The sequence below is a fragment of the Gasterosteus aculeatus genome, chromosome 20 (genome assembly GCF_964276395.1).
Source record: "Gasterosteus aculeatus chromosome 20, fGasAcu3.hap1.1, whole genome shotgun sequence".
Classification (NCBI taxonomy): domain Eukaryota; kingdom Metazoa; phylum Chordata; class Actinopteri; order Perciformes; family Gasterosteidae; genus Gasterosteus; species Gasterosteus aculeatus.
The window spans coordinates 15,981,096-16,003,554 of NC_135707.1; the positions used below are offsets into that span (position 1 = coordinate 15,981,096).

General features: G+C 46.6%; 1 protein-coding gene across 2 annotated transcripts in view; it reads left to right on the forward strand.

Annotated features, from left to right (window-relative positions):
- The window catches only part of LOC120810967 (nuclear factor of activated T-cells, cytoplasmic 1), a 52,755-nt gene that overhangs the window by 16,095 nt on the left and 14,201 nt on the right, over positions 1-22,459 (forward strand). For both annotated transcript variants that reach the window (XM_040166018.2, XM_040166019.2), the window contains exons 5-9: positions 910-1,082; positions 2,005-2,145; positions 10,455-10,510; positions 12,386-12,518; positions 18,175-18,840. In XM_040166018.2, the coding sequence (XP_040021952.2) occupies positions 910-1,082; positions 2,005-2,145; positions 10,455-10,510; positions 12,386-12,518; positions 18,175-18,840 (1,169 nt within the window). The remainder of the gene's footprint in view (positions 1-909; positions 1,083-2,004; positions 2,146-10,454; positions 10,511-12,385; positions 12,519-18,174; positions 18,841-22,459) is intronic.

Genomic DNA, 22,459 nt, shown 5'->3' on the forward strand with positions numbered 1-22,459 from the left:
AGAGGAAAAATAGAGTGGTACACAACCTGACATTTACCCTGCTCTAGGAATAATAATAATGCCCAAAAGCTACAATATTCAATAAGTGCTAAACCATATTCCATTCGTATTCGCTCACTTTTTTTTTTTACCAGCCACACTTGTTATATTTAAATTCATGAAAGACCATGTTAGAAAATGAAGGCATTTTTTCCACAAAAGGAATTCACTCCTTTCCCTTCCAAATTGTGAAATAAAATAAAGACAGACGGCTTAAAAAAAGAGTCGTAACGCAACACATGTCAATGATTAACGGAGGGTTTTTCACCCCTAAACATGTCAAGCGTATACGGCTCCAATGGTGTGAAGAGACCAGAGAGGTTTGGTGCGCTCAGATAGCAATAAAGGGACTCTCGTGTGTACCGACTGCAGCTGAAGGGAACGTGGTGGGATGGCGCGCTCAGTCCTGAGGATTCCGTCAGAGAGCTGCTAATTCCTGGACCACCGTGACCCTTAAAAACTGTGATGCAAAGCCATCAATGTGCAACACTGTGTGTTTGATGACATGCGGTATTAATAACGACACGGCCGTGCTCCAGTGGACTTCCAGTGCTTGATCTGTAACACTAGCGGGCTTCTCTGCTGTTCTTTAATGCTCAGCTACTCTTTTAAACTGACAGAGTCATTCAATTCGCTCCCATTTCTCTTCTTTGTCTGTATTTTCTGGTGAAAATCTTGTGTTCCGAGTAGTTTGCATGAATACAAGATGAAAAATAAGGAAAGCAACAATGGAGGCTTTCCTGACACAGTTGTTTTGTAAAAGCATGCATGTCTGCCTTGAAACAAAGTCACTTTTCCATTACCTTGAATAAAAAATGTCCCCTTTGAAATATATGTTTAAATCGTACTCTTTCCCGCCCCTTGTCCCAGAATTGATTGTGCAGGGATCCTGAAGCTGCGTAATTCAGACATCGAGCTGCGCAAAGGAGAAACCGACATCGGACGCAAAAACACGCGCGTGAGATTGGTGTTCCGTGTGCACATCAACCAGCCCAACGGCAGGACTTTGTCCCTACAGGCTGCGTCCAACCCCATTGAATGCTGTAAGTTGGGCAGAAATAAACGGACTCGCCACCATTGTTGTAATCCAATAAACTGAGCTGCTATTTTATAACCTGCTGGAGAAAATTCAAGGCCCCTGAAGCTTTATGTGATCAAAGCAATTCCCTGAGGCAATAGATGCATTGTACGTGTTGCCAGACACAGGTGTTATCTATTTTAACTCTCATTTTATGACTGAATGCACACGTTATTGTGGTAAGCCCTCCCGCATTAGCACAGGTTCCATAAAGGTCATTTGCCAGCCTCCAGTTTTGGCACGGTTGAATGAGCGCATTGAAAGAAACCTCTGTTTCTTTGTCATTGTGCGTAAAGGTGTGTTGTTATGAGCACCCAGGAAAGCCCATTCAAGTTTAAAGGTAAGTAAGAGCTGGCATTGTAGTTTATGGGCTAAAATGGATGTTAATCTGAGTTAGTTCATCATTACTGAGGAGGTTTACTAAGTAAATATAAGTACCAATTTCTAAAATGATGCAGCAGATTTAAGTGCATAATAGATTTCACATTTATGTGAAAATCAATGTATGTGCTTCTGTGAATCTGATCCCCAAATCCATCCAAAAGGCCGCAGTTACAGAAAACAGCGACAGTGAGGACGGTGGCCACAGGCCCTCCATGGAAAATTGTGACATAAGGATCAGTTCATGAATACGTTGTTTGGACCAGTCGTCCGCCTCTTTTGATGTCATTTAAAGTGCGGCGGTTGGCCAAAAACCAATTAGCCAGGGGTCATGAAATCATCGTATTAAAGTTGATGAGTCGGTTTTACTGCTGTTCATCTGGCTTGTGCTTCTTGGAGTGGATGGAGACCAGCCAGTGAGTTCATATGGGCTCACACACACACACACACACACACACACACACACACACACACACTGTATTGAAATGTGTGTGTCCCTCCCGCAGCCCAGCGCTCGGCTCAGGAGCTTCCGTTGGTGGAGAAGCAGAGTGTGGACAGTTACCCTGCCACGGGAGGCAAGATGATGCTCCTGAGCGGCCTCAACTTCCTCCCCGACTCCAAGGTGGTGTTCGTGGAGAAGGCCCAGGGTAAGTCCGCCGCCGCCAATGCCGTGTTCACCGCCCCTCGGTTGCAAATGTCTCTCTCCCGCTCTTTGCCTCCGTTGCATTTCCTCCGTCTCTCGTCCCGTCAAAATAGAGCAGGCGCTGCCAGAGAGCCACATGTGGTGTTCATTAAGCCACTATATTTTTAACCAAAGCGTATTTACATTTGCTGTAGTTTCCATTGCCTGTTCAATGGTGCTCGCCACAAGTTAAGGAATGATTCACAACCAGGGCATGTGCAACGTCTCTTTCTCTCACTTTCCCTCTCTGCCCTCCCTCCCCTTGCTCGTGACATTTAACCATCTCACTTACTCTCACTTCTGTGTATTTCACCCGTTCTGCCGGATACTGACCACGGCAGTGAAGTGTGAATGATGGTTTCCTTGATTGCACCCACTACAGCAAAGCTAAGGTCAAGCACAGCGATAGCGCTGAAGTCTGTTGAAACACGATGAGCAACAGGTAAGGAAGGATGTGGGAGGCGTCTCTGACGATATCCACCCAGTGAATGATCAGTCATTTCACTATTTGATGATTGTGGATCTACTAGTTAAACTAAAAAATACAATTTTTTTTTTTTTACTCAACACCAAACGTCACCAAGAGGGTTTTTGGTCATGGCAGTTATATATAAAGACTATCAATACAAAATATACCCTGATCTGATGCATAGATGAACAAATAAACCATGTTTTTATTGGTATGGATTTAATGTCTCAAGACACAATTCATGAAAGCCAGATCAAGTCTTCTACATACATAATTACAAACAGTACAAAGTTAAAAGAGTTAACAGTTTGATGACAAAAGAATGTCCCCCAGTAAACGAGAAAGGGGTCCATCTAATCCCAGATATCATTTCAGCAGTTCGAGCTGTATCGCTGGGAGGGAAAAGTCCTGCTTTTTTTTTTTTTAAGAAAAAAGTCAATTTTAAAATACGACAAGCTGAAAGGCTTTCGCACTCTGAATCACTTACCGGGTTCAGCGATAGGTAGCGATGGGGTGAAGGGAGGTGGATGAACTCGGTCATATGGGGTCTCCTTCCTCCTTGCTTTACTTAGTCATGGAGGGGGATCCCCTGGAGAGGAGAGGCCATACATACACAACGCCGCCACCTCGCTGCTCCCAGCTATTTGAGACTCATGACCCCTTCAAGGTTGTGTTACCATTTTTTCACCCCCTTGCGCTCTCCGCTTCCTCTTTTTCTCTCCATTCACTCCCTCGTCCTTTTATTCTTCTTACCTCTATCCTTGATACCCGTTAAAGACATTAGCCGGCATGGAGCTCTGCTCTAGTGGGATCCCCACACTCGCGCCTGCCATCAACATTCAGTGGTCTGTTTTCCGTCTGTGTGGTGTGGAGACGGAGAGAGAGATCGAGAGAGAGGTTGTCTGTCTACTACTTTATTTATTTAGTATTTTTATTATTGGTTTATTTGGGTACGGGACAGTGCACATTAATAAAAACGTTTCTTTAAATGTGCCATGATAGCGAGGGTGTACAATATCGACACTTTACAATAATTGCACAAAGAATTAAAAAGCTGAGAATAAAAGTCTTATACATTGTACTTATTCTGCTTTTATCTTAACTTTAATGACTCTCCACTTCCAAGGCGTTCTAAGGTTAAACACTGGAACACACACATCATGATGTGTTTCAGGCTTAAAAATTCTCTTGTGTATTTAGAAGGACTAAACTGGAACGAGGAGGAAAAAAAAACTAATTCAATAAAATTATAATCACAGATTTATTCTATAACTTTGGTTTTATTGTCCTTTGGAAAAGTTCATGGCTAAATGCACCCGTGGATACAGAGCATTACGCCGCAATAATTACTACTCGCAGACGTTTGCTTATGCACAGAGGGGGACACGCACGGCTGAGCTCTTTGCACGACACCAATCACTACTTTTGCCACAGTGGTGACAGCCTTTACCGTTTCTGCCATCAAAGATCAGGACGGCTGCTCATTTTCCAAAATTGACTCCAATAAACACCTTCCAGAAAATTCCACAAATCCTAAGGAGCAACAGACGGTCCTTCGAGTCTCCCAATCCAACTGAATGATTCAATAACCCAAGACGAGTCCGCCTATTAGCCCAAATGAGACAGCCGCGAATCATGAAGACATGTATTTCTACTTTCTATTTGCTTTCACACTCTCAGGGATGTTGCCGCTTTTAGCACAAACATACCCAGATGACTGTTTTGGAACGGCCTGCTTGGGAAAACAACAAGAGCAGATGTCAATACATTAATTGACTCTTAAATAATGGATGACATCAACAATTTCCCAATAACAGTTTCTGGTTAAGCGATGACAACAAAGACCCCCAAAATCTTCCTTGACAAATCATTTTCGCTGCTAAACGTGTTGACACTTTAAAAGTCAACATTTTATATTCAAATTCATCTGCCTAATATTATTAATTCTGGGGTGAACATTTACATAAATTGTACGTATTGCACTAGTACAAATAAACATAGATTGGCACGTTTGTAGTTATTTCTTATGGGCAGTTTAAAGGCAGATCCTTCTGAAAAACCTGCATATAAATATTATTTCAACCTGCTGCACGGTTAAATGATGTCTTTCACAGCCACTTAACTCCTTCTCCACTTTACTCTCTGTTGTTTTGATTGTCTGCCCGTCCCCCCGCGGGACGTCCCCGGTACCAAATGAGCAGAGTGCATTGTTGTTGTCACTGCGCGAGACCTTAATGCGCCTTGAAAAAGAATTACTTGTTCTTTTCAAACGCCACGTCGTTCCCCTCTGCTCCACCTCGTCATCCACAAGATGCACGCGCATGTGTGCGCGCGTGTGTGCGTGTGTGTGTGTGGTTTTATTTGTCGTGTATGTCGTGGGCGCCTGCGGGCCTGTTTGCGTTGTTCAGTAGGAAGTGTTTTCAGTGAGTCATCTGCAAGGGCTTCCCTGTGGAGGGGTGAAACGGAAAAGGGAAGACCCTCAGAGAGTTGTGAAAGACAGGGCGTCCTTAGAATTCCGATTTGGGCGACCTTGTGTACGGAGACGTCGGAGAATAGTGATCGCACTCATGACTTGATTTATTGAATGAATGTCAGGAACATTCATGTGACTTTTATGAAGCGAAGAAGTAGTATTTCTTCCTTCATTGAATGAATTAATGCTCTTGCTATTTTTTTGTTCATCGCAGACCACACATAGAGACCAAATGAAACCGGCGGATAATGATAGACTCAAAAACTCCACGTATTTTTTCTGCTGTAACACAAACATTCTTTTCAATCGTAATTATTCTTGACATGTATTTTTAATAGACTATCTTTTTTTCTCTCTCTGAGGTGGAGAGTTGTACCCTCCACGTAGCCGCAATATAATAATTTATGAAACTTTCCATCTTTTTTTTTTGCATAGTTGTGCTCATTTTCTTTTTTCATTATATGTATGTGTTGAGGCTGCGTCAGTGTTTCGGTTTTCCCTAACCGCTCTTTTGGAGCGGAACTTTGAGGACATACCTGGCGCACCTATTGCAGTGTGCGTTCTAGCTCGCCCTGGATGGAATAAGTGCTGGAGGCAGGGAAAATAGAGACAGACAGACAGACAGAGAGAGAGAGAGCGCGCTGGGGAAAGGCTACACTCTGACTTAGAGGGGAGGTAAGGGAATTCCCTGGTGAGCTTGATAGTTTTTACATCTGGTCGGGTTGGAACGTTGCCTTGAGCTCGGCTGCACCACACACGCCTGCACTGCAGCGGGGAGAAGTCTGGTCTTGTCCACCTCCGCTGCAGGCTGGTCGGACAGCCAAGACTAAGAGAAGTTTGAGCTCCAGTTTGATCTGTAACATTAGGACAGAAGAGTTAACAGCTATTAGCCCCTGGCTATTTATGCTGTCACGTGGAGAGCAAAAGGCTCAACCGCTCGGATCCGCGTACCTTTTATTATTCAAGGAGCGCAAGCCTCACCCTACGTGTGCTGTTAGAGTTCATTCACAGACTGTTTATAATCCGCTGAACCGAATACCGTGGACAAGTCTAAGCACCAGAGTAATCGGTCGATGTATTGTACTTCTAGCGCTATGTCTAGACTGCCCTTTGGCTTCGGGCTAGAATAACCTTGCATAATCCTGGCTCATATTTTGCCACCATGGCAGTGGAAGGTCGGCCTCCACCCCTGCTTCAGGCTAGAGATCACAGGAGTGTGAGTTACAGTATACGTCTAATCAGGACACCAAAATCAATGGTTACGTGTGATAATTGTAGTTCTAAGAGGAGCCCTCCAACAGAGCTGCAGGGACTTTACCTCTTATGCTCCTTTGCCACCCCCCCCCCCAACATGAAGCATCTATCACGTCAGGTCCAAAGCTGCAGAGAAACGGATGGGTCACTACACCAAAACAGCCAACCATGACATCCATTATTGTGAGGGAAGATGCCGCTGCCATCTTTAAAGATGCACGGTGGATTTTGATTTGGGAGCAGTTAGATTGCCTCTCAACATGGCAGCGGCCCAGCCGGTGGCTAACTGCTAACAGGGTTTACTAGAGGCTCGCTCAACACAAAGAGCCTTATCCGAGCAGTGCACACATTTTTAGGAGTAACAATGCAAAGTTAGGATTCAGTTATAAGATGAAGCTTAGCGAAATGGTGAAAAAAATTCCCTCTCAAAGCCTCTTTTCTAAAATGTTTTTTTGCAAAACACTTTGGAATGCCTTTACACGCCTACACTTCAAAGGGATCACAGCGATATCAGATCAAGAACACGTCTAGATCGTCCCGTGGCCTCTGTCCTTTCTTTAAACTTCTCTGAATGTGTCATAGCTCAGGTGTTAACACATCCCCTGGCATGGCCATGGTAAACGTAATGATATCAGCAACAACGCCACAGGTCCGGATGGTTGCACGGCTGGCATAGGGAAGCTAGGACCAACAACCCACACAGGTAGAAACGACATCTTTTTATAGCTAATATCTGTTAAATGCTTCATTAATGACCTGAATGTACGGAGAACTCTTAAAGCGATCCTGCACAAAAACATTCCCCACACATTCAGTTCTAGGCTCCGTCAGTGAGGGTGGAGTTTCTGATATAGTGTGTGACCCACTATGGAGATCAACCAACATTGAGTACTTCCACGTGAGCACAAATACTATACTAAAAGTAAATGTCTGGATGATGTTCCAGCCATCCCGCTCGGCCTTTAGATCGTTTTCAGACTCAATGCCACACAGCTGGAGCCTTGATGAAAAGGGAAAAAAAGTCGCTGCTGGCCGCGTTCCTCCTCAGCCTGCACGCATGCGGGTCAAGTCCGCTCACGCTTTCCCTGTTTTACACCAAGAATAACTCACTTCCTGCCTATAAACCCATCATGGATCTACCGTCAGGTCTTGATTTACACAGAAGCCTCTCAATTTGAAGCAGCCCCTCATTTCTCCGGTTTCACCACTGCCCAGATTGGCAGAGGTCAGGTGCTCCGGGGGGGGCAGCAGGATCAGTCATGGGGGGGAACCCCTTTTTGGCCTTTTGGCTTTGCTCCTTATTGGACAACACATGATTGCTGTGAAAGTATTTGTAAAAAAACTACTGAAGTATTTTCAGTGTGGGGAGAAGCAGCAGAGCGGCAGTAAAGCCCAATATAAACCTGATGTATGTAGAGAGGAAACCTCTTCAGGAGTATTACAAAATACATCTGGGTTGTTTCCAAGAAAACCACAGCAATTATGAATGTGAACTATATTTTCCGCTCACAAAAATATTTGCGTTTTGCATTACATAACACTTCTTAAGAGAAGAAAAAATCACCTGTTGAAAACCAAAACATGGGTCATTATGAGGACAGAGGTGCTATTACTCGGCTGTCTTTGTTAAAGCCAGGGAATGGAAAATGCTTAAAAATATATTTGCTGTCAGCCGTTTTTTTTTTGCCTTTTTATGAAACCATTTGAAAGACATAAATATTATTATTATTATTAACCAAAGTGAAAATATTCAAAAGATTTGATTCACTTCAGCAGTGTTAACAACTCACGCGCAACATTACGTGTTGTCAAGAATCAAAGAAGAGTCCAAGACGCCCAATTGCCTGATGATGAGCGTTTAGTCCTGGCCGTGTGTGTAGATGTTAGTGTGACATGTGAGTCATGTGGAGCGATAGGAACGAGGTTGGTTTAGTCGTCTCTGTGTGAGTGCTTCCATTCACTTCTATTTTTAAATGTCACTGGATTGAAGCAAGACTTCTCTGGACGCATCTCCTCTTCCTTCTGTTGTACGCGGTTCCCGCTCTTACCGTTCGAGTCGAAGGCCTGAACAAAAGCTCGAGGACACTGTGGCTGCGTGTGTCTACTTTGCTCGTGGGTGGAGGCTGCGCGAAGGCGGAGGTGTTGTCGGGAACAGAAGCATTTTGCAGATGTTGCAGGGAAGAAGAAGAAGAAGAGAATGGAAAGTCCTGCGGTTATCAGTCGTACGGCACTCGCTCTCTGACTCGCAGAGGTATTCTACATGTGGCCCCGTCCCAATTCCTGCCTCACTTTCACATTTTCTGTCTGATGAAGTAATTGTTGACAAGTTTTAGGGGGAACAAAAAGTGTCCGGGAGCTGCGAAAAGGTTACAGAGACAGAGACAGAGAAGAAGTTAGACAGAGTGAACGCGAAAGGAGCGTTCGAAAAACATGTTTACTTGTGCAGGTTACGATTGACGTCGTGTTCTAAGGTTTCCCTCTTGGAGCGTGTCCCAGAGCGGAGGCGGGTGAGATTCCCTCTTGGTTCCCCTAGACGTAACATGAGGAACGCTCATCCCTGTTCGTCTCTGACCTTCCCTCTTGTCAAGTGCTCGCTTCTGATCGTCCTTCCACACTCTGAGCCGCTTCGCAAGCGTCACTGTGCGGCTCTCATTCTTTGTCGGTATCTCAAGCGCCGGCCAAATACGCGGTATAATTTCCGTGCCCCGCGGCAGTCCTATGGGGCCCCGCTTCAATTTCCCTGGTCACCCACATCCTCTCCGTCGCAGCGAGGCACAGTTCTCCACATGTCACTCTGCTTCCCCCAAGTTCAAATAGAAAACCCTTATCTGATCTGTTCAGCGTCTGCTTTCCCTGAGTTTTAATACGGCCATTTTGGAAAGAGATATCCAATGATGTTCACCCTCTGAATAGTAAAGCTGACCACGGTCCTCCACTGCCACAGCTCAGCAATAATAAACCAAACCGGGAGACCCTTTATTCTTTCACTCTCCGCTTGATGTGAAAAACAGAATTCTTTGCTGGGAGAGTTTTACATCTTCCAGAGCTGCTCGACGCCGCTATCAGTTCTTTGGAGACTTACTCTGATTATCTTATCCGATGGCTTCCTGTCCCAGAAGCAAAGCACGGCGTTTCAGCCTAAAGTCATGGCTGCCGCTGGCCCCAGCTAACGTACAGTAGCGCTGCCAAAGTGCCCGTATTACCTCACGTGGTGCGCCAGTGACACAAAGACTGTTCTGTTACTTCTAACAGCCCTAATGAGTCATCGGTTCAGAAAAAAAGGAAGAAAAAAAAAAAAGAAATGCAGTGTGGTCTGTGCTGATTGCCCAAGCAGAGCACCGAGAGTCTGTTTGCTAAGGTGTGGCAAGAAATCCCGGAGTAAACCCAAAGAATGTGAGCTGAGCTTCTGCAGACTTCCAACAGCTGCAGTACCTTACTGGCCTTTTATTGCATGGCAGCAAAGGGAACCTCCTTATCACGACTAGACGGAGATGAGAAGAAAGAGAACAAAAGCTGCTGTTTTTTCCTTTTTTTCCACACAGCGCAGTTAAGAATAGACGTAAGGGAGGAGAAGAGAAAGATATCTCATCGAGCATCGGAAATAGTGACAAATTCAACAGAGATCATGGGTGGTCCTATTTGAAGATATCGCCGTTTGATGCTTAACTTCATAATTATTTTCAAAAGTTTCAAAAACCTTCAACTACATTTTCCTTTTTTGGAAATTATAATTATTGGACCTAAAAGGTTATTTCTGTGTTTTTAGGATTAACCCTGGCAATAACAAAAAATGAAAATAATGTAGATATTTGACGAAAATAATACCACGGATGGATGTACATATAATCAATTTGAAAAAAAGGTTTTCTAAGACTTACCGGTAAGTTAGGAAATGCATTGGAGAAGTTAAAATGTTTCACATTTTTGCTTGATGTCTTTTATAAAATAACCATATTGACTATTTTATCAGCACCCTTCACTAATAACAATTACTATATGCAGATTAAAGCCACCCCTCTAAGGTCTTGCTTGCTTGTGCCATGATACTAAATATTGTATTTTACTCTTTTGCCAATAGATGGGCATCATCTGTGGGAGACAGAAGCCAAAGTTGACAGGGACTCCGTCAAAAATGTAAGTGCACCTCGAGGACTCATTTGATACTGCGACTGTCTGCAGTCCCACCCTCCCATGACACGTTCACGCTTTCCTTTTTGTCTCATCCTCATCTGTGTCCCCTGCAATGATGTAATCTTTGCTCAGGCATTACAAGATGCAACGTAGAATATGCTGATTAGCCCATGCAATCCTGGATAGAATTTTCACAAAATCTCCATCCCCTAACGGAGTAAACACTGGCTGCATTGTTGTTTTTGCCTTTTGTAGGGATTACAAAAACACACACACACACACACACACAGACACACGCGCCACAGTCCTCCCAGAATAGCCAGACGATTATTTCACAGCAAAGCACTGTGGTGTGCTGAATTGGACTTGAACACCTCGTCTGTGCTGGGATCATGCAGCCAAGAGTTGATTACACCCCTGCGTTTACCTGCTGCTTTTCATGTGACCTGAAATGAGAAAATAACCCAGTCCAGTTGTTTCGCTGAAGCTTAGCCACACGTTCAGATTGTGTTACCATAAACCGGGGTGAGAGGCAACGAAGCAAATGTTGTTCTACGTGTCCCAGAAGGTCGGTTGGGCTCTTGATTTAATTGAGACTTCACTGAGGTTAGTTATGGCTGTGCAGGATCTGCAAAAACGTGTTTTGCATTGCTGACACCTTTCATCAGCAGCATCTCATCCTCACCCCTCCAACTCCCCCCTTTATTTGTGTAAACTAACTGATGCAATTTTCACTCGCACAGGGTTTCAAATAAGCTCACATGCATCCAAATGCTGCAACTTCAGGGTGTTTTTTCCTTCTTGTTGTTGTTGCTATTTCACTCAGGTAAATTACTTTGGTTGCGTCAGGAGGGTAAATATGCACTGCGGTCTAATTGGCCTGTAGGGCTACTGATGTGCCACGGCTGGGCTCCCAGATGCTGAAAAATGAGCGGGCATGCAAGGCTCGGCCGGGGGCGGCGGTGCGGGTAGGCGAGGCTTGATGAAAGACAAATACTAATGCGTGTTTATTTGAGGCTCCAACAAACAAGCGGGGAGGGAAGGCGAGAGGGTTCTGGCCTTTCTCTTGTGTCAGTTGGCACCAGGCTACCCTAAAGTGCTCCAGACTGCCTGCCCAACAGTGTTTTTATTGCCATCCAGGGCGTGCTAATTTTCATTGGTTATGGAGAGAGAAAAGGCATGTGCACACTTCTACGCGCGCTCGGAACACGCTCAATCAGCCACCTGCATGTTCTCTTGGTCGTCATCTGGAGGGCAGACGGGCGGGGTTGAGGCCCGCAGAGTCCCTCACCTCCAACCCCCACCCCGCGGCTTCCCTCCATCCACAGCGATGACCTACTAAAAAGCTGCTTCCTGTCTTTCTAGTCTGTTTGGACCCCAACGAGAGTGACAGCCGTCCCAGGAATTAGACACTCAAACTCTGACAAATTCCCTCCATGTTCCCTTTTTTTTTTATAAAGACAGCAGTGAAAGTTCACATCCGTCCAGACTTGCCGAGGTCTGGCCTGGAGGGGTGGGGTGGGGGGGGGGGGGGGGGTACAGGCCAGCCTCTCCACAGGGAGGCATGGCTGTGCAAACAAATACGCCATGCAGTGCAAGGCCAAGCCCGGGCTTTTCCTCAGAGATAAACACGGGCACTGAACCGACCTCATGGGGCCTCCTGCTGCGGCTACACGGTCCAGACGAGCTCATTTACATCAGCTCCCGTCCAGCCTCCTGGAAACAGTATCCTAAATGTTAAATAAACATAGCCGTTGATTAATATGCTGCAGTCGGAGAGTGAAATCTGATGCGTATATATACGACTGACGAATGCACAGTTATTTTCATGATATCGGCAGCTGTGAAATATCCTACGGTATCTCATTTGTATTTTAGAGTACTGTTGTTGCGGAGATCCCGCCGTACAGGAACCAGAGAATATCCAGCCCGGTGCAGGTGAACTTCTACGTCTGCAACGGCAAGAGGAAGAGGAGCCAGTACCAGCGCTTCACCTACCTGCCTCCTCACGGTAAACATCCCAAATATTGATTTGACTTCTTTTTTAATTGAAAAATGTCACAAGCTGCACACTTTGCGTTCGTCACTTAGAGCATTTGTCCAGACGTTGACATCCCTCCATCGTAGTTTATCGGCGGGCCGTCTAAGTGCCATACGAAGTCGGCGGGCCGTTTTTTCTCGGCCGAACGTTTTGCGACCTCGTGCCCGTCGCCGTTTGGCCGCATGGCCTGTGAGCGAGAGCAGAAGATGTGAGGTGTGTTTACTCTGCAATGAGACGGCGTTCCCCAGCGATGAGGCCTACCTGCTGAGTGACAGAGCCTCCGAGCGCTGCTGACGATGAGGAGTCAATCCCCCGACGACTTGACTTTCACACCCCGCCTCACAAAATGCCCCCTCTGACACAAGCACGCACACACACACACACACGCACACACACATATGCATATGCACACACATGTGCATATACCATGCAGTGCTTTGCCCCGTCATTCATGTAGTAACCTGAAAACCCAGGAATACTTCTCTCTGTGTCCATCATGTGTCCCTGGCCTCAGTGTTTATAGATGGCTTTCACAGTGGAATTTGAAGAATGTGTTGCTGAGAGTTTGGAGAGTTCAGCCTCAAAATGGTCATTGAGAGCTATTGCCTTTTAGCAATGGGCGCAAGCAAACTATCAGCTTGTGTAGCACTCAGAACCATTTTGACTGGAATACGGTTTATATTTTATCTTTATCTGTTGACTATGCATGCTGGGTCTTCTTTTAGCAAAGCAAATCCGTTGCTTCTGGCTTTCAAGCAGCGAGACTGAAGCAGTCGGGACATATTTACTGGCAACCGAACCACAGTTACTGAGGGCGGGTTTCCCACATTGTCCCGGCCTGTGTAGGGACTCCAACCAGAAACGAGACCTCCATCTTACTCTAGATAACCAGCAAAGATCCATTAGAATAAAACAATGTTACCTTGTATTCATTGATCAGTTATCTAATGGATCTAATGCTGCTGGAAGAGCATGCATTACTTTTTAAGTTAATACAATATGACATTTAGATTATCAGCAGATGTATTCATGGCCACAGGAGATAAGTGTGTTTGAGTTTTTAGACAATGCACCTGGAAGAAAGTCATGCATTCCCTATTTGGAAATGCCGGATTATATGAGCAAAACGTTCACTGCGGGTAAGTGGACCAGTGTGTCCTTGTATAGCGGATCAATTTTCACAAAATGTACTTCCGCGGGGGAAGAAAGGGAGAAAGAAGGGCGGAGCTGTAGAGGCTTATCAGCCTCTTCTAAGCATCTCTAAGTCATTTCCCAGAACATAAACACAGCTCTAATTAAAAGACGACTTGTTGTGTTCTGTCTTTTGTTGCCAAGTTAACCACAAGTACAGTGTGGACCACACAAGCAGGGCCAATGTCTTCGCAAAGGACACAAGCTATTGAGTTCTATTTTGAGATTTACACTCCAACCCTAAATGTAAAAAATTATACAACATTTCTAAAACCAAATATTCTGTATTTCAAATCAGAGGGTGAATGTAAATAACAGCTTATAGGCAGACTACAGAGATAATGTCATAGGCAAAGAGAAAACCTCTGGGAGACAAAAGAAAAAGTATATGACATTATAAGAGATTTGAGAACAATAGTAATTATAATTGGATAATTAAAATATTGATACAGTTGCAAAAATGCTATTGACTGATCACTGCTATCCGATTAAAAAGCACTCTGTAATTCTGTGATATTAAAGATTAACATCATTGTCCCTTTTTGACAATGATAATTAATACATTAAAAGTTTCAATACAGCAGCAAAGAATGAGGAAATCCCAATGAAGCTGTTTTCTTTTGCAGCTTCCAGTGTTTCTTGTGTGTGTAAGTGTGTCAACACTGAGCAAAACAACCAGCACAGTGGCCAGGTACTCGGGGTGGGCTAGGACGAAAACGCCCCCACACACACACACTTACACATACACACACACACACACACACACACACACTCACACACTGTTGTCAACACCTTTTTTTTTTTGTTGGCTCGTATGAAAAGACTCTTCCGGCCCGCTGTCCCACTTTATGAGCAGTTGTGGCCTCTGACGTTGTTTAGAGAGAACATTTCTTTCACACTCTTCTATAAAAAGGCAAAGCCGACCCTTTACATAGCCTGACTCGTTTGAAACAGCGGAAGGATGAAGCAAACACTTGTGATGCTCGTGAAAACCACCTCTATTTTCCATTGAGGACATGTGACCATCTTGTGTTTTTTTTTTAATACAAATGCAGTTGAAACCTACTGTTCCTGAACACTGAAGCCGAGTTTCACTATGATGTGTCAGCTCAACTGAGAATATTACTTGTGAGCAGATCCTCATCTTCTCCTCGACCTCGCCCTGCCTCCAAAACGTCAAACTATAACGTCTTATCAGAGGCCGTGCGTAACGACGAGACATTACTGCTCTCACTCTCGCTGACAGACAAAGACGGGCCTCAGTGATATGATTAGAGGGATGCTGTTGACCTGTTGATGCCTCGTCATTGGGTATGTTAAAGCAGAAACAGCTTCTTCAAAATGTGTGTTTAACGCTGCGCAGTGTGCCAGAGAGCATGTGGGTCAGGTGTCTTAATGCCCTTCAGCCGTTAGCGTTCCACAAAGGTCAATAAAAACTGTGTAATCCTAATTTATTTAAGCAAAATGCGTGAAAACCACAAAATGTGCTCACAAGTTGTTGAACGTGGGGTACAGCTGCGTTCAGCAGATGAGTCGCGGAGACATTTACTGTTGATTAACTCGGCCTGCTTGTCCTTGAGGCAGAGGCCGGCGTCCCTGTCTGGCTCCCGGAATGAGCCCCTCTTTTCCAAGCTCACTTCCAATAACGATTGCGTGAGTGGAGACGTGACGTGTCGCTTTTCGAATAAGAAAAACATTTGGCACCAACCACATTGGACGAGAATCGGCACAAAGTAAAAAAAAAAAAAAGTCCTGGCACCGACCGAACGCATGAGCGAAGAACTTCTCGGAACCCCTTTATTTTTAAAGGCCGTCCGGAGATTCCTCTGTAATATGGAGTTCTATTCTTAACGCAAACGCGTGCCGGCTCTTTCCGCTGGTTTGTGGTTGGAGCTGGAACCCCAGGAACATGTTCTATGACACTTACAGGAAAAGTTAAATGAACCACACATTGTTTTGTTTTTTTGTAAATGTTTGCACAATCATGTTTTTTTTCCCCCCACCCAAAAAAACCCAGACAAAGGCTGAACTGTTTCTGTCATGTCTACGCCTTTGTGCTCTGTCAGACATACCTACAGCACACTAAGGCCAAAGAACTACCACCTGCTCCGCGTTAAACGTCACCAGCGGATTCAGCGCGGCCACAGTGGTCCGGCCGCGTTCGCATCGCAACCGACTCGTTTGATTGTCCGATGGCTACAAGTAGACAAGGTCTACATCATCTTCCTAATCAAATACGCCGAAACGCACATCTACGGCCCCCCAATTTCTATTCCCTTTGAGAGGTAAACGAGTGCTCAATAAAATACCCAGATCCTACATGATCAGTTTAATGCGAGCAGACAGATGGAGAGAAAACCATGTGCGCCACATCAACTGTCTGTGGGCCGTAACCCACAGGTTGGGAGGAAATAGAAGCCAGCTGATGTTGGGACGGGCTTGGTGAATCTGTTTTCTCAGCTCTCACACAAAGTGGAAAGGAGACACACAGATGGGTGGAGAGACCTCTGTCTATATGTGTAGCAAGGGGGGGGGGTGTTTGAAAGTTAAAAGAAGGGCTATTAGTCCTACATGATTTGATTTCCTGTTTCGCCAGTCGCCAGTCTCGCTCAAAGTCAGAGGGAATACAGGAAAATAATGTTGACAAACGACCTCACTCGAAATGAAAACGGCAATACACCCAACTGGACTTTTAAAATACACTTTAAACTTTAACTGGATTACAAGTGGGGCTGCAAAGGTCGACAGTCACCCATCTCTTCTGAGATACTGCTGATTCCCCTAAATTCAATTCTCATGTTTGTTTCAGTCAAAGGGAGGACATCTTGTGACATGAATAGTTTAATCTTAAGAAGGGCCTCTAGAGTAAGATACAGACTCTTAACGCCATAGGCAATCTGCCTCTTTCATCCCTTTTTTTTCTATTGGTGTAAATCATCATTAACCACGAGGACTGGTAACCATGACGTTTTTATGGTTATTACAATATTTTCACTCTGCAACTGGGGCATCTCACCTCTTGACTCCATGGCCTTGTGCCATCCATTGACACACAAAAAAAACTGAAGGCATGGAGGCAACAGAGAATCACTGAGGCTGTGGGTGTAGCGTGAGCCATGTGACTTGGCTGTTACCCCCCAAGCGTATCATGGGACTCGCACTACGATGCTGCCCCAGATACCTGACCCGGTCCCTGGGCTCTGACAGCAGACAGGGCCGACGTAAATGTGCTCCCGGCTTTAGTTATCATGGCGCAGCATCTCAGCGCCCTCAGAGGCCACGAGCGTGATTAATGCCAATGCAGCTCCCACCGATGAATAATTGACAAAGAAAAACATTGCTTTTGACTGTTCAATTTTGCGAACATATAGTTTAGACAGGCATGTATTCACACGTATGTACGCCTATGAGGAAACGTCACTTGGAACCGGGAACTCTTAATTGTTGGCGTCAGACGCCCTCCACGCCCATTAACGCATTTTAACAATGTGTAGAAATAGAAACAGTGTGTCCATTGTGACTCGGAGGCCTTTGCTATGCGTCCGGGTGTCTCAACGCTCTGGCTCATTCTGTCTATATGTACTTATGGAATAAATCAGCAGCGAGCTTGTCAACGTGGCTCCCTCTCCCTCTCTCAGCCCAGGTCGTATCATTCTGTTGTGAAATTTCTCAATTAATAGAACGCTGTTTTGGATAACTGCATTTGACGGCAAACAGGAAGCATGCGATACCTGTCCGTCAAAAGCAATCAGGAAACGGTGCAGACGATCTGCACTGGATTAGAGATTAGGAGAGAAGAGGCAGGATGATAAAGTGTGGCCACTGCACTCTCCTCCATTAGCCGGGGCCTGAAGCTCCTGAAACCACAGGCGCAACTCCATAGCCTCTTAAGGAGCTCAGGCGGCCTAATCAAAATCAAATCATCTCCCTTTTTCACCCTCTCCCTCTATGTTTTGGTCCTGAGAGAAACAATTACTTGTAGAGTGTGGAGGAAACCTTGGGGTCCGGGGCTCCTTGAGCAGCAGCAGCAACAACAGCAGCAGCAGCAGCCCAGTCCTTTAAAGTTGTCTTTTATTGGATATCAGAGCTGGAGGAGAGTCCAAAGAAAATAGGCCGTATTCGTTATTAGAGCCAGCTGTGGCTTTCCACACTGATGACTCATCCATTTTTCTTTCCCCCCTATTCTTTTGCTCTTTTTTTTTTTTCAAGGCGCGGTAGAGAGGGGTCTCTATTAGAGAGCTCAGCCAAGTTGACACCGAGCCCGTAGCCACTGGTGGTTGTTTGTTTGGATTATGGAGGGTATCGCTGCCACAACTGTGCTTTGCTCACTGCTTTACTCAGCCTCACTTGTGCGCTCAATGCGCCACGTGGATTCCCTGCACATTTTTTTTTTTTTTTAATATCTCCACCTTTCTTTCTACTTTTTTCCCCCCAGCACCGATAATAAAGACAGAACCCAATGATGAATATGATTCTCTGGGGATTGCGAGACTGCCCATGCATTCAAAGCCCTATTACAGCCGGCCCAGACTCACTCCCGTCATGCCTGTAGCCGATCCCGATGCCTGCCTGGTTGGTGGCTACCCTCCCTGCCCGCCTCGCCATGCTGCCATGCCGTCGTCGTCCCCCAGCTCCAGCCCCACCCTGCATGACCTGTCCCCCGTGGCATACAGCAAGTGCCTCCCCAACAGCCCCACCCATGCGGCACAGCCAGGCCCTGCGGTGCCCCCCATCCAGGTGACCCCTGGCCACCCCAACCTCACCCACCCAGCATCGCCAGACCACAGCTCACCCCTAGGGGTGCTTCATTCCCAAGGCAGCCCCATCCACCTCAACAGCCCGGGGCCCCACGGTTACCATCCTATCTATGCCAACAGCAGTCCCTCATCCTCCCCGGTTTCCCACCCCTCCACCCCTGGGGGGACTGCGGAGAGTGCGTTCGTTCAGGCCTACAGCCCCGGTCCGGCTCAGGCGGCACCCGGCTCAGCCCCGACCGGAAGGAGGTCACCCGGCCTGTTACCCGAAGATGCCCGCCCCCCTTCGATGGGCATCACCGTCAAACAGGAACCCCAGGAACTGGACCAGATGTACCTAGATGATGGTGAGTTAAGACGAACAAAAGTGACGTTGTGAAGTGAAGTTTCCATTTGATAACAGTTTGACTAACGGGAGGCATTTTGTTTTTCACTATGAAAGCATCTCCTAATGAGCTCTCTGTACATGCCAGAGAAATGGCTGTTTACATTGAATTTATTTAACACCTCTTGCTTATCTGCAATCCCCCACACATGGCCGCACCCTGCTGGACCCGTCACTATTTCCTGATAGAATTCTGGCAGCAGATGTACATCCCATTTGTTTAATTTTAGACCGTGGCAGATTTATTTGCTTTCGGTGAAACATGCGGTCCGGCTTATGTTGTCCAAGTGGCTGCTTCACTGTGAAACGGTGAATTGCCTTGATGGGATTTTGAAACAATCTGTCAAAACACGAGAAGAGTGAGGTCAGTCGGGGGAGCAGCAGAACTAAAACAGTGGCACACGCGTAGCCAACCAAACTGTTGACACAAGGACTAATGAAGGAAGCAAAACAATAGGTAGGGGTTTCCTGAGCCGAGCCATTTTTTTTCTCTCCTCCCCCATCGCTCTGGGAGTGATGCTGGGGGCCGGAAGGCAAAGGCTTTGTTTTCCCGTCTTTTCCCCATGGAGTCGACACCATGCGGCTGTCGTCATCAGGGGAGGCTGCGGGGTCACTGGTCTCCCTCTGGCAATGAAACCAGCCACACCCCAGGGACCACCGCGTGGTGGGGTTTACTGCCTCCCGTGTCCATCTCACATGGTGTCTCTCAGGTCACTAACCTGTTATCTTTGTTAGCAGAGGCTCCACTTGTTGTTGTGACACACATTCGTGGAGCACATCAATGGCGTTTGAAATGTTAACCCTCCTCCCACTGAACTCAGGAATATCAGCCTTCCTGTCCAACTTTTTTTCAGAAAACCGATGTTGAGTGTGAGTGTGTGCACACTTCAATCAACAGCTGTGGAAGTGGAGGAGTGATAGGCACGAGGGGACAACGGGAGTTTTGCTGTGGAACTGTAATTGAGTTGAAATGTAGCTGTCAGCATATCTGTCAGTCGCGATAAGTCCCATTAGTCCTCACCACATAAACAGACGACACAGAGACAGGGGGGATGACTGTCTGTTGTCAGCCCTATAACCTGATTTCCAACTCTTCTTTTCTCTCTCCTGCTTTTCTCCCCCTTTCGTTTCCTTGAGTTTGTGGAAATGTTCTGCAAATCTAATTTGAAACAAATTTGAATTTTGGACTGTTTTCAATAGTTATGGCAGGCAGAAGCTTTCATTTCAGCTTTGATTGGATGAAGTGAAACTGTAGCTTCATTTTGCATTTTGTAACAAGGTTGGGAGGAGGTCCTTTTACACCAACACTACGCAAATACACCAAATGTACACAGCCATGCCACGGTGAACTCACGTAATCTTGTTTCTCACCCCAACTACTCCGTTCGCTGTCACTTTAGCAGGTCCAATCGCCCTCCAACCCCGGTGGCCAGATGTATTCAGCCAGCGATTACAGTTGCATTAGGGACGTGCAGGAATGCGTATTGATTGACCAAGGACAGGAGAAGCAGCTTCTTGAAAAACCTCAGTGCGCTGCGTCTGCGCGAGCATCTGTGGTGAGCCTGCGAAGGCCCTGTAAGTGTGCGGTGGTAACAGCACACTCCAAAGGCATCTGCTGCTCGCAGGCCCGGCCCGGCCCTAACCCAAACCCCTCGAACGAGCCCTAAGCTAAAATAAATAAGATCGGAAGGCAGCTTGCAGGGCGTCCGTCTCCCTGTCCACACGCATTACCAGCGTATGTTAGCGAGCTGAGCGCTCCATTAGAGGGGGGGGGGAGACAAGTGGATGACCTCACCACAGCGGCAGTGATTTAACGCCAGCAACGTAGACCAGCGTCGCTCCCCGGCAATTGGGGCCGTGGGGGGGTTGGGGGGGTTAGGATGGGGGGGGTGGTGATTTGGAGTCTGCTGGAGCACACTTGATCTTCCCCAAGAGCGGAGCGCCTCCCACGCTCGAACGCCGAGGCCTCCGGCTCTCATCAGCCAGAGGAAATGTGTCTCTCCGGCCAGGCTCACATTTTACACAGCCCATGAGAAATCACTCAACTTATCAACGGTGAGCTACTGTACCACAAGGAGCTTGGTTAGCATGGAGGGAGTCTGGGATTTGAACCCTCCCCCCCCCCGACTGCCGTACACAGTCTCCCATTGTAATCTGCTAAACTCTTCCCTCTGCTGCGATAGAAGCTTACTCGCTACGTTGCAAGACACAAGGCAACGATTTGGTTGTCTGCAATGAGATTTTATGGGAAGAATCCAGTTGGCAGTCAGATGTACAACGTTGATTTCACTCAGCGCCATGTTGGCTGTTACCTGTTTGAGTCCTCATTGGAAAAGCAGCAGATTTACGAAATGGAAGCAAGTTGAAAATGAAACACCGAACACTCCTGGAGGACTCGAGTACCGACGCATAGTGCGACTCAAATAAGGCAGGACATTTTTATTTTGCGTACTTGAGTATCTCTGCATCACTGTGAGGAAAGAGGATAGTTTATAAAAAAAACAGGGTCTAATTAGACCTAAAAACAACCTTTTCTCAAACAGCCACTGGCGCACACGTCCATTCACAAACACACGCACAAACACGCCTGGACACCTTTTGATCGTGGCCTCACATCACGCGTCGAAGGCCCTTCGCTCGGAGCTCATACCCCGGGTGTTTGCGTGTGTTTTGCTGCAGATGTGCGCGTGTGTGTAGAGCAGTAAGCGGTGCGCTGGCTGTGCTAGCAGTTTGCTCCTGTGAGGCCGCGTGTCCCGTCTGATTAGCCGCCGCCGCGACGGGTGATATCCTGAAGTGCAGCTGAACGCGGCACCCAGCAAATGAGCTTGTGTTAATCAGGAGGGCCAGATTTCTACCAGCTGCCTCCCCATGAAACAGAGGGCCCTTATTCCCCCAAAATAAGAAAAACACGGAGCGCAAACGCAGCCTCTGTGGATTTTTTGACATTTGACATATGTGCTCTGATTGCCTCGCGTTACTGGCTAGTTTTCCTTGTGATTGTTTCCTCCCCAATTCAAAGTTGATCCGTTTGGAACCCTACTAGGCTTGTTTTTCTCAAAATGAAAACAGAATTGTTGTCGGCCCTCCTTTCCGCCTTCCCGCCGGCCTGCCACTTAAATAATAAAAAAAAAAAGGCATTCTGGCCTTCCTGAGGATCTCCGTCCACCACCGATGCCTCCGAACGCAACTCAAGGCTTTCCTCATGGAAATTTTAACACATTCTGGCACGTTTCCCAGACCCCAGGACTCCGCAAAAACCCCTAATGATGATTGAGAGCGCGTCCGCACCGCGCTGAAAACATGCTGAGTCGCTAACATTGGAGCGTGCCGCAAGGCTGCCGCTGGGATTGGGAGAGGGTCAGAGGACAGGCAGAGGATTTTTTTTGGGGGGGGTGGAAGTGCGTGCGGTGTTCATTAAAGTGGAGGTTGAAGTGTCTAATGGGACTCACCGAAGCAGTGAGCTGCTCCTGTACCTTTAGACGGTATGTGTTTGTGTGTCCCGTGTCTCTTTTAGTTAATAGGATCGGGGCGATGGGGAAGTGCTGACTGCCGGTGCTTTCACAACACTCCACCTCTGACCC